We start from the raw sequence: 18,596 nt of genomic DNA, 5'->3' as shown, positions 1-18,596 counted from the left end.
TTTATCACAATATGCTAATATTTTGAGAAGGACCTGTACATTAGACATCAGGACTCCACAGAACTCAGTGTTTTTCACAGGGAAACTGTAGAGCGACAGTTTGTTAGAAAGATTTGGTATTTTGTCCTGTTCCATTTTTTTAAAAAGGTATCAAAATATTGTAAAACAATGAGGTATGGAAGTACGAAACTCCTCATGCACATGTTCTGCAGGCTCAGACTCATTTCATAATTTCTGTTCTACAATTTGCTAATAATGTAGCCTGATGATCAAACTCGTTGCATTTATTGGAATGATAGAAAAAGCTAGGTGCTTTCATGTGCATCCAAACACCTCCAGGAGGAGTAAAAACTGACACAGGTGACCTTTATCCCCAACAGCACAGTTTGGTGAAATGTTAGACAATGTCAGAACCGGCTGGTAGCTCAGTATGCCTTGAACAAAGGGCGGATTTAAAGATTGAATAATACTGACTGAAGTATGAACCTGCGGGGAGAGGAACTTTCTGAGCACGCACATGCAGACAAAGTCTAATTCCAGTCAGCCGCTACTGCTGCTGCTTCCTCATTCTGAAGTTCACAGGTTGAAGTCCAGAATTGGCCCTGGCATTTAGGACAAGGTGCAGTCGTAGGTTCCCTCCTCCTCTCCCTGCTCCTCTGTTTGTTCAGGTGGAGAGTCTTCAGGAGGAGGGCGGGAAAAGACTCCAGCAGGTTCAAGCGAGGGCAAGGCCAGGCCGAGCGGAGCCGGCACCCCTCTGCTGTCCTCGGCCCGGGGCGCGGCGGCCCCACCCGGGCCTTCAGAGGCAGCGAGCTTGCAGCTTTGACTGGCAGGTTGGAAGGCTTCGGGCTGCAGCTGCTCAGACGTCGAGTCCATCAGCTGCTGCAGCTGTGGCTGGATCAGGTTGATAAATGGTTTGTATCCCAGGCTAAAGAGTCAAGAAACACAGTGGCAGGGATGGGTTAGTGAGACAAAACAGTCAAACACAAACGGTACCAAGAAGTCCTCATACCTCTTAAAGACACATTTTGTCTTGTTACAGCCACTATACTCCGTGGTTTTGGGATTTTATGAGACGGACCAAAACAAAGTAGTGCATAGTTGTGAAGAGGAAGGAAGAGAATATAGGGTGTTTAACTGAAAAAAAAAATCAATGTAGAGTGAAACTGTCTGGGAAACACCAATTTTCAAGTCTATCCCACAGATTCTTAATTAGATTTAGGTCTGGACTTTGACTAGGCCGTTCTAACACACGAATAAACCATTCTACTGCAGCTCTGGCTGCATGTTTGGGTCATTATCCTGCTGTGAAAGGTGCAATCTTGGGCTGTTTTCCTCTTTAAGTTCAATTACATTTTCAGTTGAATTTTAATGAATAATTCTTTTAGGTCCTGTAAGTTTTTACAAGAATTATGTAAGTATCCTATTTTTATTTAAAGATGTCCATGCAAAAAACTTCACCTTTCATAAAGAATTTGGTTGATATTTTCTCTACTAGTAAAGTAATGTAAATTTATTTTAGCATAGGGTAATGTTATTAAATACAGTGCTTATTCTATATGGAACCTTGCAGATAATATTTTTCTTCCTCTTTTCAATCATACACTACTTTGTGTTGTGCTATTACTTGAAACATCCTAAATGCTCAGTGGTTTACAGTTGTGATGTGTCAAAATTGAAGGAGTACAACCCACCAATCAGTGGAGGTCCAAGCATCAACGGCCAGTAAGCCGTTTCGGATGCTCTGTGAGGTCTCTGGAGGAACCTCGGGGCAGTCCAGGAAGCTGATCACCTGCTTGATCACGTTTGCATCCCGCAAGATCAGACCAATCACAACGCACCACTCCAAACAGCCCGCCTCCATGAACACATGGAGGAGGTACCTAATGGGCAGAGAGAGGCAGACATCAAAACGCAGCTTCGGGTTTATATGCAATACATTTTTAAACTAAGAAAAATACTGAAAAAAAGAAACATGAGGAAAAAGAAAGAAAAACCTGGGTAAAAAAGAAAAATTGGAAAATTAAAGAAAATAAGAAAAAGGGAATTAAAGAGAAAGAAAAAACTCACCTGAGCTGCACCTGGGACTTGTGTGGGCCCTTGTTGGCCAGCTCCATGGAGATGTGCTCCAGCTCGGCTTGACTCAAACTCAAAGTGGAGGAGTTCTCGTCGACCATGGTCCAATCACCGTCCACCACTGAGCTGGTCTCTGTGAGGTCTGTGGCCGAGCCCACGCTGTACTCCTCGACTGGATGCAGCGACAGAAGCCACCAGTCAAAGACCGAGATTTTTGTTTTTTAGCAGCCTAAAAAATGATTATTTTTACCTTTGTTCGTAAGCAGCGACAGGAAGGCATCATGCGTCTGTGGTGAGTTTTGGTTGGAGTGAGCAGATGAGGCTGTGTCCATGTCTTTGGTGCTTTGCCCGAGCCCGTCCATCCAGGTGTGGTTAGTGGTAGCTGTTGAAGGGAGGGCTGTGTCCATGTCGCTGTTCAGCAGACTGTCTGCAGACTGAGACTTCAGCAGCTGTGTACTTAGCACTTTGAGGAACAATACAAAAAGATCAACAGGAGTAAGGGAAGCTAAACGTAACATCAAGCCTTCTAACAGAAAAATTACATGAGCACCGTGCTTGCTCACCACTGCGACAGCGTCCATTCTTCAGAGGTGAGCTGAGGCTTCCCACGGGAATGACGGGGAAGGGCCAGAGAAAATCTTTGTGGAGCTTCTTCAGAGCAGAGACAAAATCGTCGACCCGGGCCACGCGGTTTCTCTCACGGCACAACCAGCCGATGAGTTCGAAGCCCAGCTGGGCAGAGAAGCACCCGAGGTCACGAAGGCGCACCTGCTCCAGGAGATGGCGGGCGTGGCGCCAGAGCATCATGTCGATGTACATGTTCTCTGCACACTCCACATCCCGACTGAGAGGAAATAACACAGACACAAAGTTGAACATTTGTTACAGTCCCTCTAGGCTAACTGAGCTTGTGTCTGTACCTTTTAGCAGAAGCTCCGCTGGGCATGCTGAAGGTCTTCTGCAGGTTGAACTTTCCCATCACGATGGAATCTGCAGACTGAGACAAGCTGATGCTGCGATTTCTGAAGAACTCAAAGCCGCCAGTTGAGCTGGGTTCCTGAAGAAATATTCACATCAGTGTAGTTATTGCCGAGTTTATTTTCAGAGAGAAAGATATGATTCTTACTGTAAGAGGTCCTCCCAGAAACCAGAGATGTTCATGTATAAAAAGCTAAAAATACACGTGAACTTAATTAATACAAACAATAATTTCCAGTTCAGCCTTCATTATTCTACCCCCTTTGCGGAACACACCAGTACCACCGGCAGCAAAACAGTCTCTCAGCATGACGGTGCTAACACCGTGCCTGACAGCTGGTGCAGTCAATCACTCCATGCTGATCAGCGACAATACTGTTCCAGCAGCTTACAGCTGGAGGACTGGATCATTCTAACCAAGTTCCTTTCAACAGACAGTGACAGCTTGGGTCAGATGGTTGAAAGTTGGATGTTCCAACAAAAACATGATCACATTAAAACTAGTTTTTGATTGGATAAAAGCCAGCTAACATTAAGCCTGTAGGGCCGCTCTGAACGGTTAAAAATAAGTGGACAGGGAAACTACTAACAAACCAATTTAAACACAGTAGGTGGTCAAATATCCAGTAAAAATAAGTGGTCAAGGTCCAACTTGCTAAGCAACATTTAACAAAATATTAAGTAGAGGGGGGATTTGGACGTAGCTTATCCATTTGAAACACAATTTCTTTGAATATTTTATTTCCATGTGAACAGTGGGAGTTATAAACACTGACATTTATTACCCAGATGAGGTTCTAAGTCTAATCCGGCCACAATCTGATGCCTGCATCATCCCAGAGTTTGATTAAAACAGCAGGATTTAAGGAAACTAAGATTATTGTACATAAATAATTTCTCTGAATCATCTTACCTGAGTTGATGGCGTGGGGGGCGGGGACTCCATCTCTCCTGAGCCAATAGCTTTGAGGAATCGGATCATGTGACGGCAAAGGTCCCACTTGCCCTGCTCAAGAGCCGTGTTAAAGAGAAGAGTGGCGTGCTGCCGGCTCACTGCAGGAACCTCCATGTTCTTGAAGTAGTTCGAGAGAAGACAAAAAAAAAAACGATATTTAGACATCATTAGTCTAAAGGTGATTTAGTATGTTGTTTTCCTCATTCTCACCTGTAAGATAATTAGATAGGAGGCTGCTGTGTCCAGATCTTGAGCCATGAGGCACTCCTCAAACAGGTCTTTGGGGTTTCCCACGGCTGCAAACAGGTAGTTCCACAAAGCATACTCCGTCTTCCGGGCACAGTGGACGATGGTCTGAAGGAACAGGGGGAACTCTGTGATGAACTTGGCCACGGTGGGAAGCAGAGGGTCGGGAATAGGCTCCCGTGAAGTTGCCTCTTCTTCCAGTACCACATGAACCATCAGCTCCAGGACATGTGGAAAGTAGGGGAGGGAGGCACATGACTGAGCCAGCATCAACGCCTGGGAAATAAGAGGAAAAAAATTTACGTTTAAGTGCTGTTTTAGAGTTTTCCCATAAAGTAGTCCAACCATAAGCCAGTGTATAAACAAACAAACCTGTTCGCCCAGGTTGCGGACCAGCAGCTGCCTCAGGATGTGGTGGAGGTAGATCTGGGAGGTTCTCTCTACCGTGCAGTAAGGAAACAGTGCCTCCAGTGGCTCAGAGGATCCTTGCAGCCCATCATAGAGGACGGTCTCATTGGTCGCTCCCAGCACCAGGGCGTCCTCAAACAGCACAGCCAGTGGATAGATGTTGATGTGGAAGGGCAGCATTATACGTCTGGAGAGGAACGAGTGCGGCTTCCGATGGTCTCTGGGGAACAGCGGCAACCAAACCTTCATTCCCGCCTCTCCACAGGACAACCAAAGGGCCTCCAGCAGGTGGCGCTTCTTCTTGTTGGAGCGACAGGTGGTCCACACGTTCTCCACACACTGAGCCAGCACAATCGGAGGACAGAATGGTAGCTAAAAGACAGGATGGAAAACTGTTACAGGATTGTATTCAATAAAAACTAAACATTTAAAGAGAAGTTTGGACTCACCAGCTTCTTGTTGACGGTAGGTGTCTCTTTGTCTCGTACCTGTGGGCCTGAACGGTCCCTCTGCAGCATGATCAACTGGCCAGCCAGGTTCAACATGATGCTCTGTGCCATGCAGGCCTGACATGGACACACACACACACACACACACACACACACACACACAGAGATTAACATCCCTCTGGTTACAGCTCAGTCAGCGTATGTTTCTATGGGTTTCTAGTCACCTGCTGCGGTGCTTTCAAAGAGATGCCCGTCTCTGTGCGTACTGATGTAAGCGTGACAGAGACCACAAGAGCTGGATGCGGGATGTAGCGAGACATCGACACCTCCTGCAGCAGCTCCACGCAAACAGATGGTGTTGGACTGGAATAACAAGTACACAGAGAAAGAAGAAACATTACATTTAGTCATTTTGAAAACAAAAATAAAAGCAACAATAAAACCATTTAAGTGATAGTCGATACTAATGCTGGTGTACCTCAAGGTTCTACACTAGGTTCTCTCTTTTTTAGCTTGTTTTTGTGAACTCGTCCACCTCATGTTACATTTTAGATGTATGCAGATGACACTGCTGTACATTTATTATCCATCTCTTTGTACACAGAAGTTGCATGTTTTCCTTTTCAATTCAGTCTCGTATAACATTAACAAATAAGACAAAATATTTTATTCTTGTTTTATACCATCAGCCTGCGTGTCTGGTTCATTTACACAATGGACTGAAGTACTCATTTTATTCAATGTGTTTTATCCATTTTAATTATAAAAAGGAAATACACAGAGGAATTTCTAAAACTGAAATAAAGCATTAAATCACTCCTAAAACAATAACATAAATCATTAGGAATAAATATCTGTAATAACTTTCTTCACCAGAAGCGGGAGGCAAATCTCAGTAGAACACGTTAGCCAGCATCTTAGCCAGATGAAAAGGCATAGACAAACAATTTAGATCAAATGCAGCTACCTAGCTCTAATTCCCAAAACATACTACAAATTACTGATGCTACAAATTTTCCTGCTGCTAGAGACACAGAAACCTAGCTAGACGAAAAACCGGGGAAGGAGAATTTATATAAGATAGGAAAGAATACTGTAACAACCCTTGTCTCAACCATAGAAATAAAATAACACTCCATTGCAAGTAGAGGGTTTTTATGTTTGTTTTAGACTAGTATACTGACACGTTCTTATCCACCATCACAGACACAACCACTGTGTCAACCTTTAAACTAGTTCCGTCTTTTCATTGACTGGAGCCACTTCAGTCATTCAATTCAGCTCTAGAGAAAGGATGAAATCTAAAACATGCAGCATCCTGGCCCTGGACCCCTAAGTTTATCCAGAAAATGTCCCAGAAAGGCTATTGCAACAAAGTTTCAGCCTCGAAAAAGAGACGGATAAAGACTTCGTTAGCTTTTTCATACAGTGCAGAAATATACAGCGCCATCACTGCTGAAGCTTTCTCTCATTTGCAGTCTGTAGGAAAGATATAACAAAATCTGAAGATTCAATCTTTAATTCCTTCAGAGACTTTTATTTTCACAGCAGACTGTGGTGCTTGAGATAAATTGGACTGAAGCAAGTCAACACCGAAGGAACCCACCTGTCGTCTCTCTTCTCTATACTATAGAGGCAGATGGAGCAGTCAGCTCTGAACAGGATGATCATGTCTCTGAAGACGTTGAGCAGCAGCGTGTCAGAGTGCAGCTTGGTGACCGAAGCAAAGGCGTTGTCCAGGTTGGATGAGCGCTGATAAAGCCTCAACTAGAGCCCCAACATAGAAAAACTAATCAGTCGCCATGATGTGAACAAACACTGCTTCAGTTTTACAGAACTGATGAGAAACACTGATGCAGAGTCTGTCACCTGCTCTTGTTGGTCTGTAAAATTGTAGCATGCCACCACAACAAAGTCTTTCCACCAGGCAAGACCTCCTGTTGCAGTCATGTTCTGCTCCTACAAGAAAAACAATCTCATCTCAAATTTTAATTATTGTCATACAAAATAGGAATATAGGCTAAATTTGTATTTGTAATTCTTCTGAGTCAAATGGTTAAACTCATCAAAAATTCTTGATTCAGCCTCAACAAAGCCAGTCAGTATCTGCACACCTGAGTGATGTTCCCAAACAGCTTCCATTTCCTCGTGAACAAGGAGTAGTGTGCAAAGCCCCGCCTGCCTGCGACAGCCATGCATTGTCCTGCTGTGTCTATGGCTGCAAACTGCAACAAAGTGTTGACAAATTAAAAAAATACCACAAAAAAGTACAACTAAAACTTTTTAAATGTATTTTAATGGGTCCTTATATAACAAAAAGTAGTGCATAATTGTTAAGTAGAAGGAGAACCAAATATGGTTTTCATTTATTTATTTTTTCACGAATAAAAATCTGAAATGTGTGGCGCACTTTGTTGAACCACCAAAGTGTTCCTGAGTGTCTCCACCAACTTTGCAAATTTAGACACTGGATTTTTTTCCCGGATCCAGCTCAGTCAGTCAGTGAACGTCACTTTTTAAGCCGTGACGTGCACCACTATGCACATATCACTTTGTAAACACACAATCTGGTATGTGTCGCAGCATTGTAATGTTAATAGTATTGCACCAATACAATCACATTTAAAGTCAAGAAGACAATGTTAAAGGGTTTAATTGAGTGAATATTTAAACTCACTATGCAAAGACAAACCTAGGCATCCCATGCAGCAAAAAAGGATGAACATCCTGAAATGACCAAGATAGGCTTTAAACCACTCCTTCTGTAATGTCTTATTTGTTTTCCTGTTTATTTTCCAGTTTCATATCCAACATGAAATAGAAAACAATTCCTCTTTCTCTCGTTTTAGGAGGCTTTTTAAATCAGCTGCACATGTTTGTGTTATCAGGAACTGATGGAAGAAAAGCAAAAATGCACCCAAACAAACACACACACACACACACACACACTTACCCTAATTGGCCAGTTGCTCTCAAGGTATGTGCTGTGAATCTAAAGAGAAAACAGGAAGACAGTGAGCTAAACTTCTTACCCACCTGAGTGAAGCTAATATAAAACTGCTGCTGGTCAGGTGACGAAAAATCCCATTTGGTTGACCGGAACGTAATATAACATGATGCAAGCTTATATTTCTAAAATTTTCTGGGATCCTGTCTGCTGGTACGTGCACACCCTTACCTGGACCACATGCCAGTGCTTGTGTCCCAGTAAAGTGCTGAGTCCCTGAGAAAGAGAGGAGTCTGGATTGGGTGGGTGATGCAGCGGGCTGCCGTCCCGTGGGTGCAGGTTTGTGTGTGTGTCAGAGGTGCTGTGGATTTGTGTGGGGTCACCACAGGTCAGGTAGAGGCGGTCTTCGCCGTGGAGCAACACCTGCTCCTGGTTACTCTGTAAAGTTGACAAAGGAACAAAAAGTGCATGAATGTTTAATGTGGCCGTGTGTTTGTGTGCTTGCTGCTGAAAGGTTTCTGATACTCCTCTCACCGTGCAGGGGTTGACTGTGAGGGAACTCTTAATGAAGTGGAACTGCAGTATCCCGGCCTGCAGAGAAGGGTGAGGAGGAGAAATCATCTCCACATCTTGCTCCCCATCCTCCAGTTTTCTCCTCTCCTGTCTGTTAGGGATCACCCACAGGTGGTAGCCCTCTGCTCCCCAGCTCTGGCAAACAGCACATTATCCATGTTAGTAAGTACATAAAGAACAAAATAAACCTTAACAGGCAAAAAAAAAAAAAACTTTTAAGCTACGCCTAATTTCTTTAGAGTTTGCTGTCCAGGTGACAGACTGTTGTGTAATCCTAATCAATAGTTCTCCAGACTTTCTGAAAGTTTTCTTTTAAACTTTGGCTTTAATATTGAGTCCTGTTGAGTCTTTGGGTTAGGGTTAGGGTTTGAAGAACCACATTTTTGCTGCAATCACAGCTGCAAGTCTTTGTCTCTGCCAGCTTCACACATAAAGACACAGAAATAAATTTTTGCCCCATTCTTCTTTACTAAATAGCTCATTCTCGGATGGATTTATGAAGAGCGTCTTAAAACATGAATTTTCCAATCGTACAACAGATTCTTAATTGGATTTAGGTATGGATTTTGACTGGACCATTTGAACACGTAAAAAGCCAAAAATAGCATTTTGCATTTAAGCCAGAAAGTTACATTTTGGTCTCATCTGACCAGAGGACTTTCTTCTACATGTTTGCAAATGACTTCTTGCAAATTTTCAGCAGGACTTCCTATGGCTGTGTTTCAACTTTGACTTTCTTCTTGCCACTCTTCCACAAATGCCAGGTTTAAGGAGAACATAACTAACAATGGTCCGGTCATAAGAGCTATAGATTTCTGCAGCTCCTCCAGAGTTAACATGAACCTATTGAACTATTCTCTGTAAATGTTCTCGTTGCCCAGCCGTTGTTTGTTCACTAATGTTCCTTAAAAACACATATGAGGTGACTGAACTAAAACATCTTTAGAGAGTCTGGAGTATTGACCTAGACCACTGTGGACGACCTGAAATACCCGGCTCGTTGAGATCACAAAAAGGAGAAATGAGAGATAAATCCAGATTCTTTGCACTGTACTATACGTTTCCATAATGGTTTACCAAAGTGTCTACAGTTATTACATCAAACAATGCATTCTCAGGTGCCACCTTGAAACAGGTAAATAATTACACACAACATGGATCAGATGTGAAAATACTTTCACGACAGCACAGCTCCTCCCATTTTTATAGTTAAATTCAGATGAAAAGCAGCATGTATGTATTCAGTTACCATAGAACTTATTTTAAGTGGGTCCTTCTTGGTGCCATCCGAATGATGCCTGAGGAGAAAATATATAAATAAATAAAAATGCAAAGATATGAAAACAACAACAACCCAAAACAAAGCAAAACTTAACAATAAAGTACATTTAAAAGATGTGAGAGGTGTGTCTGCGTCCACTCACGCAAAGTCTTCTCCCAGAGTGCAGATGAGATGCGCTCCAAAGACGCTCCACAGCGACAGGCCTCCACACTCCCATGTTACCATGACAACGCTGTAGTCAGGTGACCAGCGGATCAGCTTGACGGCGCCGGTCTTGTTATAGATGTCTGAGCGGCAGAAGAATGGAGGGAATTTGTGGGCTGGTTTATTGCGCAAAATGGTGCAGCAAATATTTATTCGTTATTTCATTCCGTTCTTTATTGAAATAGCAAGCTGGAAAAACAATCTCAGATTTTCGACATAAATTGTAATTAGCAACTTGATTGTAGAACATTTACAAGAACCATCAAAATAAACTGAACAGACTAAACCCTTCAGTAACAAGGATAATGAGATCATGGACAACTGGATTGGAGTTCCTAATAGTGAATGAGCGTGAAACACAGATCCTTTAAATCACAGTTTGTGATTAGTAATACCTTCAATTCACCAGATTACAAAAATAGGAATATCAATATTTCGTTGGGTATTTAAACCGAGCCTAGTTCAAAAACTTTGGGTTTATAATCCAGAATTAAGAGAATCTAAAGGACACAAAAAGCAGGGAAATGGGCCTTTTTTGATTTCTAAATCAGTGTGTTTATTTATTAGTAGCTCAAAAACCAGAATCAATAACTTGGACAAACACTCAACTATGTATGCGGCTCACAGGGGAGGTTATCATCTAAACATAAATTGATGAAAGAATACATTAATATTTAAACAATTCTCATTTTTATCTTTTAGCAGAATAGGAAATAAAGTCTACAAAATTACAATATTTTACATGCTAAGTTTGAATATTTCCATATTTTTCCAAACTTGGAACATTTTCAAATCAAACTGCATACCTTCCCATAATGTTATCATCATTAACTCTGTTTATCTTTATCAAACAAACACTGAAATTTGTTTGATGATTTGAAATATTTAGGGAGAAATGTGTAAGGGGGCAAACACTTTTAACAACGCTGCATTTCCAGTTATCTTTACCTGCAAAAGGTTTGAAACAACAGACTTATGGTTTCAGGCATCTGCTGAGACAGAGGGGGCAAATCTTCCAGCAAAGTAATATGTTTTTTAACCATTTATGCTTGAATGTTTTACAGCAAGCCACAAATTAATCTGCTGCTGCATATGCGCACAATGCTTTATCAGGACGGAGTATTAAACGTCTCTGAATGGCACGTGTTTCTTCAGAGTTTTAAGAGATTCAAATTTTGTTTCAGATTGTAACCACTATGAACGTTGAGTTCATAATGTTAGAGCTGCATGTGGTAATCCTGATAGGAGCTCCTGTTCATGTGTTTTAGAGTCATAACACCTCTATGCGATGACACATGTTAACAAGCTGCAAAGAAAAGGCGTCGAGCCTGGAAGGACTGCATTACATGATAATATCTGGACTTCAAAAGAAGTACGGCCACAAGGGGGAGCCGTACCTTTACATCTCATATGGGTGAAACTATAATTTGGAAGTGATAAATATAGATGCATTTAACGCAGTTAAAAGCAGGCAAGATGTGTGAAAAGATAAAGAGTAATGGAAAGTGCAAGAGTGATACCTGGATAGTGTTTTGGTGTGAGCTCCAGTTTGTGGGACAGCTGCATGGATCCTGTCGCGGTGTCTATCATGTAGACCAACACACAACCACTGTAAGATGGGGAAGAAAAACATTTGATCCAATAAGATGTTGTGACACAAGACGATCAAAATGAGTCTGCACATAACTGTGAACCCACACCTTTCTTCCACAAAAACAAAACGTCCTCTGTTTCTCTACTACCATTGACCCTCCTGTCTATTGTTTCAGATCAGACTAAGTTTAATATCAAACATAAATAGAGGAAATAGAAAACGCAGTTTTTAAAAAATAATTTTATTTTTTGGAAGAAAGAAAAAAGGCTATCAACCTGGCTCTATGTGAAAAAGTATTTGCCTCCTTGTTAAAAATCATCAATTAACTGTGATTAAACCCATTTTTTTAAAGCTGAAATCAATTTCACTCACCACACCCAGGCCTAAACCTAACAAATGGTTGTGGTTGTGCAACAACTGCCCGCAAGCATTGTTTAATCAATTAGATTAGGTCTAGACTTTGACTATGCCACAGCAAAACCTGTTTTTTGTTTTTGTTTTGTTTTGTTATTTTGAGCAATTCAGGTGGGTTTGCTAGTGTGAGTCGGATCACTGTCCTGCTGCAGGACCCAATTGTGCTTGAGCTTAAGGTCACCAACTGATGACAGGATGTTCTAGGATTTTCTGGTAGACAGCAGAATTCATGGTTCCATTAATAACAGCAGATTGTCCTGGTTCTGAGGCAGCAACACAGCCCCAGATTATCAGCACCACTTTTGTCTGTGATGGTCTGTTAGTCTCACTACTAGATGTAACCACCTTTGTCTCGTCATACCAAAGGATATTTTTCAAAAACTCTTGGAAATCAATAATACATACAGGTCCTTCTCAAAATATTAGCATATTGTGATAAAGTTCATTATTTTCCATAATGTAATGATGAAAATTTAACATTCATATATTTTAGATTCATTGCACACTAACTGAAATATTTCAGATCTTTTATTGTCTTAATACGGATGATTTTGGCATACAGCTCATGAAAACCCAAAATTCCTATCTCACAAAATTAGCATATTTCATCCGACCAATAAAAGAAAAGTGTTTTTAATACAAAAAACGTCGACCTTCAAATAATCATGTACAGTTATGCACTCAATACTTGGTCGGGAATCCTTTGGCAGAAATGACTGCTTCAATGCGGCGTGGCATGGAGGCAATCAGCCTGTGGCACTGCTGAGGTCTTATGGAGGCCCAGGATGCTTCGATAGCAGCCTTTAGCTCATCCAGAGTGTTGGGTCTTGAGTCTCTCAACGTTCTCTTCACAATATCCCACAGATTCTCTATGGGGTTCAGGTCAGGAGAGTTGGCAGACCAATTGAGCACAGAGATACCATGGTCAGTAAACCATTTACCAGTGGTTTTGGCACTGTGAGCAGGTGCCAGGTCGTGCTGGAAAATGAAATCTTCATCTCCATAAAGCTTTTCAGCAGATGGAAGCATGAAGTGCTCCAAAATCTCCTGATAGCTAGCTGCATTGACCCTGCCCTTGATAAAACACAGTGGACCAACACCAGCAGCTGACACGGCACCCCAGACCATCACTGACTGTGGGTACTTGACACTGGACTTCTGGCATTTTGGCATTTCCTTCTCCCCAGCCTTCCTCCAGACTCTGGCACCTTGATTTCCGAATGACATGCAGAATTTGCTTTCATCCGAAAAAAGTACTTTGGACCACTGAGCAACAGTCCAGTGCTGCTTCTCTGTAGCCCAGGTCAGGCGCTTCTGCCGCTGTTTCTGGTTCAAAAGTGGCTTGACCTGGGGAATGCGGCACCTGTAGCCCATTTCCTGCACACGCCTGTGCACGGTGGCTCTGGATGTTTCTACTCCAGACTCAGTGCACTGCTTCCGCAGGTCCCCCAAGGTCTGAAATCGGCCCTTCTCCACAATCTTCCTCAGGGTCCGGTCACCTCTTCTCGTTGTGCAGCGTTTTCTGCCACACTTTTTCCTTCCCACAGACTTCCCACTGAGGTGCCTTGATACAGCCCTCTGGGAACAGCCTATTCGTACAGAAATGTCTTTCTGTGTCTTACCCTCTTACTTGAGGGTGTCAATAGTGGCCTTCTGGACAGCAGTCAGGTCGGCAGTCTTACCCATGATTGGGGTTTTGAGTGATGAACCAGGTTGGGAGTTTTAAAGGCCTCAGGAATCTTTTGCAGGTGTTTAGAGTTAACTCGTTGATTCAGATGATTAGGTTCATAGCTCGTTTAGAGACCCTTTTAATGATATGCTAATTTTGTGAGATAGGAATTTTGAGTTTTCATGAGCTGTATGCCAAAATCATCCGTATTAAGACAATAAAAGACCTGAAATATTTCAGTTAGTGTGCAATGAATCTAAAATATATGAATGTAAAATTTTCATCATTACATTATGGAAAATAATGAACTTTATCACAATATGTTAATATTTTGAGAAGAACCTGTATATATATATATTTTTTTTTTTTTTGACAAATACTAGGTGAACACCTGACTTGAACTAAGGTAAGCAATGTCTGCATGTGCTTTAGAGATTTTTCTCTTGGATGTGTCGTCGATGCCCTTTTGGAGTAAATTTGGTTGGCCAGTAGTCATGGGAAGGTTCACCACTGTTCCATGTTTTCTTCATTTGTGGATAATGGTTCTCACTGCTGTTTGTTGGAGTCTCAAAGCCTTAGGACACTCCTCTTCCTGTCTTCAATCCCTTTGTACCAGATCCCTGTTTTAATATTATAAACAACACATGAACATGGGTTGTTTTCTATCATAGTAATACAGGATATTAAGTAATTGAATTGGTCTCATAGAGGAGAAAACAAAAGAAGGGCTACTTGGGGAAATATACAGGGGTTGGACAATGAAACTGAAACACCTGGTTTTAGACCACAATAATTTATTAGTATGGTGTAGGGCCTCCTTTTGCGGCCAATACAGCGTCAATTCGTCTTGGGACTGACATATACAAGTCCTGCACAGTGGTCAGAGGGATTTTAAGCCATTCTTCTTACAGGATAGTGGCCAGGTCACTACGTGATACTGGTGGAGGAAAACGTTTCCTGACTCGCTCCTCCAAAACACCCCAAAGTGGCTCAATAATATTTAGATCTGGTGACTGTGTCCTTGGCAGTGCCCATCTAGCACAAGTATTGGGCCAAGGGAATGCCATGATATGGCAGCCCAAACTATCACTGATCCACCCCCATGCTTCACTCTGGGCATGCAACAGTCTGGGTGGTACGCTTCTTTGGGGCTTCTCCACACCGTAACTCTCCTGGATGTGGGGAAAACAGTAAAGGTGGACTCATCAGAGAACAATACATGTTTCACATTGTCCACAGCCCAAGATTTGCGCTCCTTGCACCATTGAAACCGACGTTTGGCATTGGCATGAGTGACCAAAGGTTTGGCTATAGCAGCCAGGCCGTGTATATTGACCCTGTGGAGCTCCCGACGGACAGTTCTGGTGGAAACAGGAAAGTTGAGGTGAACATTTAATTTTGCCGTGATTTGGGCAGCCGTGGTTTTATGTTTTTTGGATACAATCCGGGTTAGCACCCGGACATCCCTTTCAGACAGCTTCCTCTTGCATCCACAGTTAATCCTGTTGGATGTGGTTCGTCCTTCTTGGTGGTATGCTGACATTACCCTGGATACCGTGGCTCTTGATACATCAAAAAGACTTGCTGTCTTGGTCACAGATGCGCCAGCAAGACGTGCACCAACAATTTGTCCTCTTTTGAACTCTGGTATGTCACCCATAATGTTGTGTGCATTTCAATATTTTGAGCAAAACTGTGCTCTTACCCTGCTAATTGAACCTTCACACTCTGCTCTTACTGGTGCAATGTGCAATCAATGAAGACTGGCTACCAGGCTGGTCCAATTTAGCCATGAAACCTTCCACACTAAAATGACAGGTGTTTCAGTTTCATTGTCCAACCCCTGTATGTATAAATTGTATTATACCATTTATCTATGGTATGCCAGGTTTAAGCCATGTCCTTGTAACTGATTTTCTTGCAGCTAAACTCAGTATTCCAAATAGACATTTAGTTTTAACATTTACAGTAGTTGAGCTTAAAAACCCAAAAAGAAGTTCCTCCCAGTTACCAGAGTATTGTCCGTTTCAAATATAGTCACTGGTTGGCTTCCTGGGATGACGAGCTCCAACTGGAAGAACCCGAATGGTGGCCTTGTTGAACTAGTGTAATTAAGTACCTAATCAGACATTTCCACCCAAATGATCTCCATAAGTTCGAGCATGATATCCTCCACTGAAATCCACAGTATTTCATCCAGGTCTTCTGAAAGGCGGATATTGGCTTCCCTATTCCATTTTTGTTTTATGTGAGTGGTATTTATTGTTTTAATCTCTTCAAGTCCTCTAATGGCATCTAGACATCACCTTATGTCTGGGGTCTATCTTGTAAGCACTAATACGAATATTTCTAATAGATTATTTTGAAACGCCTTTTGATTTTTTAACATACAGCTGTTTAAGTGATGGCGTACCTGAAGAAATCACTATTATTGAGGCCGTGTAATCTTTTCAACATCTGAACTCTTTAGTGTTAGCTCCTTAAAAAAAGCACATCTTTGCTTCTTCAATCATATCAGTTTTAGTCATAACATTTAACCAGGTTTTTCAAAGACGAGTTGATTGATTCATTTCCCGTTTCGTTCAGTCCTTATTCACATCCTTTTGTACGTCATTCAGATTCTTGCTGGAATCTTTTCTAAACTCTCGCAGTTCTTTCAGGATAATTCCCAGGTTAGCATCATTACTCGGCTCTGGCTGTGTCAGCTAACGCATCGTTGCTATCTTGCATTGCTATATCTTCCTCCATGTTATCGTACTCCTTCCTTGATGTGGTGCTTTTCTTACTTTTCTTGGGCATACTCTTTAGCCCATTTCAGGGGTATTTATTTCTAATACTTGTTTACAGCAGGGTACTTTTCAAGTATACGTGCATTTCTGTCCCTGTAAACAAATAAAAATGTTTTACTTTCTACTTCATTTTAGAAGGAATGTCTGGACTTTTAACTATGCATGTTGTTCCTAGAAACACGTAAAAAGAGATCGAGTAGGAAACAGTGAAGAGAGAAATTCCTGCCAAGCCGTCAGGTTTCATAATCCATGAGGAGATCCTGACAAGCACACATGAGGTAGCCTCGGCAAACACAAACTGACACATTTTCACAGAGGACACACACCGCAAGGACAACAATCTCACTGTAACACACAAATGCAAGTAAACACACCCAGCTCTGTGCCGCAAATACACAGACAAAGTGTGAGTCAGTTGAACAGACCTGGCGCAGCCAAAAGTCATCAGTCTGTACTTGTTGTTGACAGCCACACAGGTGCCATCCATCACGTCTGCTGCCCAGACTCCCTGCAGCTGCTGGACACAAAGAAGACAAATCCATAAATTGAAGGAATCTGAAGTAGCATTAAAACTACATATAAAACCCTCCCTAGTTTAATGAGCATCCTTTCTACCCAATACATTCATTTTAGGTTTGTCTTGCCTTCTTTAACATATTAAAAAAAATATGGAGTATGCCTATATCAAACAATTAACAAAACATGATCTCAGTTTTTAGAAAGTACAGGTCACTGATGCTATGTCCTCAAGACAAACATTACCAAATATCAACACCAAGGTCCTTATCTTTTAAATTACTTATTTTCTGCAATGCAACGCGTTAACTGAAAAAAATCAAGTAAAGCAGAAACTAGCATAAAAACATTAAAGCTGGAACATATATTAAGCCATCCATTCTCTCCCGGGATTAAAATAGGTTCAAACTTCAACTGCAATAAAGTGCATAGCTTCAGATCCAAATAATGCTTACTTCAAGAGAAATAAGTTCTGGACATACTGTTTATCTGTAAATGATATATTGGACGCTAAATACGCTAATAATTAGGACGATGTTGATTTGTAAATAAAAATATACCAATGACCATTTGCATTTGGACAATGAAAGCCAGTTATTGTGAAGGTGTAGAGTGCAATGGTGGGTAAGAGTACATCCTGTTATGGACCCAAGTGCTAAATGATAAGTAGCGTCTAACATCTGTAGAGAGGAAACAGGGGCATTCACATTAATAATTCAACTGGGCTCAATGTATGCAAAGACGTTTGCTAAAACAAGGCTTTTTTTAATGGTAATGAAAAAGAATTTATTTGTATAAAAAAATATTTGGTTCTTTTTATAAAGCAGTTTAATATAAATCTCAAAAGAAATGTTTTTATCAATTAAGACAGAGTATGGTTCCTCATTTGAAGATTAAGGACGAACTGCTCTAACATTTTTTCTTTTTTCTACATTTACTACTACTTTGTGGTATTTAAGGAACATTTTTAAGAAATGGTGACCAAACACCAGGGCAACTATAGTTGCATGACAGTTACAACTGTGTCATCAGCTTAGAGATGGATAGCTCCATCTGTAACTTTTTGAACCCACAATTTTAATATAAACAAAAAAAGACCCTAATAAAGAGCCTTGGGGGACAACTTTTGTGACATTCAGGTAACAAGGAGAAAGACAACATAGTAAGAAAACAACACTTATGACAAGAAAATAATTTTAAAACCAACTCAGTTTGGACTGAAGGGGCTTTATCTGAAAACCTCTTCATGATCTACACTGCCAAATCATTTTTGATTTTTATATAGATTTTTCAAAATTAAGTGCAAAGCAGACATCCTTGATGTGGTCCAAGGTTTACCTAAAATCCTTTAAAACTTTAGAGGAAGCAGTTCTAGTGCTATTCAGTTTCCTGAAACCAGACTCATATAAAACTTGTAAACTTCACCCTTTTTTAATAAAAGGAAAGACAAAAACTGTTTTCAAGCTGTTAAGAATGAGGTTAGTTTGAATGGAACGATT

The 18,596-nt window shown here is 41.3% G+C and overlaps 1 protein-coding gene across 2 annotated transcripts in view; it reads right to left on the bottom strand.

Annotated features, from left to right (window-relative positions):
• Window positions 1-266: 266 nt before the first annotated feature.
• ric1 (RIC1 homolog, RAB6A GEF complex partner 1) overlaps window positions 267-18,596 on the bottom strand; it is a 37,750-nt gene continuing 19,420 nt past the window's right edge. Inside the window, exons 7-27 of one of the 2 annotated variants that reach the window (XM_047373536.1) lie at window positions 17,007-17,098; window positions 11,636-11,724; window positions 10,054-10,198; window positions 9,879-9,927; window positions 8,591-8,764; window positions 8,288-8,494; window positions 8,063-8,101; window positions 7,224-7,334; window positions 6,979-7,068; window positions 6,716-6,876; window positions 5,334-5,472; window positions 5,110-5,226; window positions 4,625-5,032; window positions 4,217-4,528; window positions 3,965-4,123; window positions 2,994-3,130; window positions 2,637-2,917; window positions 2,324-2,536; window positions 2,068-2,245; window positions 1,692-1,880; window positions 267-925 (exon numbers count right to left, since the gene is read on the bottom strand). In XM_047373536.1, coding sequence (XP_047229492.1) covers window positions 610-925; window positions 1,692-1,880; window positions 2,068-2,245; window positions 2,324-2,536; window positions 2,637-2,917; window positions 2,994-3,130; window positions 3,965-4,123; window positions 4,217-4,528; window positions 4,625-5,032; window positions 5,110-5,226; window positions 5,334-5,472; window positions 6,716-6,876; window positions 6,979-7,068; window positions 7,224-7,334; window positions 8,063-8,101; window positions 8,288-8,494; window positions 8,591-8,764; window positions 9,879-9,927; window positions 10,054-10,198; window positions 11,636-11,724; window positions 17,007-17,098 — 3,606 coding nt within the window. In that variant the 3' untranslated portion in view covers window positions 267-609. The remainder of the gene's footprint in view (window positions 926-1,691; window positions 1,881-2,067; window positions 2,246-2,323; window positions 2,537-2,636; window positions 2,918-2,993; window positions 3,131-3,964; window positions 4,124-4,216; window positions 4,529-4,624; window positions 5,033-5,109; window positions 5,227-5,333; window positions 5,473-6,715; window positions 6,877-6,978; window positions 7,069-7,223; window positions 7,335-8,062; window positions 8,102-8,287; window positions 8,495-8,590; window positions 8,765-9,878; window positions 9,928-10,053; window positions 10,199-11,635; window positions 11,725-17,006; window positions 17,099-18,596) is intronic. The other variant, XM_047373538.1, reaches the window with a different exon arrangement.

Source organism: Girardinichthys multiradiatus, chromosome 8 (genome assembly GCF_021462225.1).
Source record: "Girardinichthys multiradiatus isolate DD_20200921_A chromosome 8, DD_fGirMul_XY1, whole genome shotgun sequence".
Taxonomy (NCBI): Eukaryota; Metazoa; Chordata; class Actinopteri; order Cyprinodontiformes; family Goodeidae; genus Girardinichthys; species Girardinichthys multiradiatus.
Note: the sequence above shows the minus strand (reverse complement) of the source record. Positions and strands in the feature narration are given on the sequence as shown.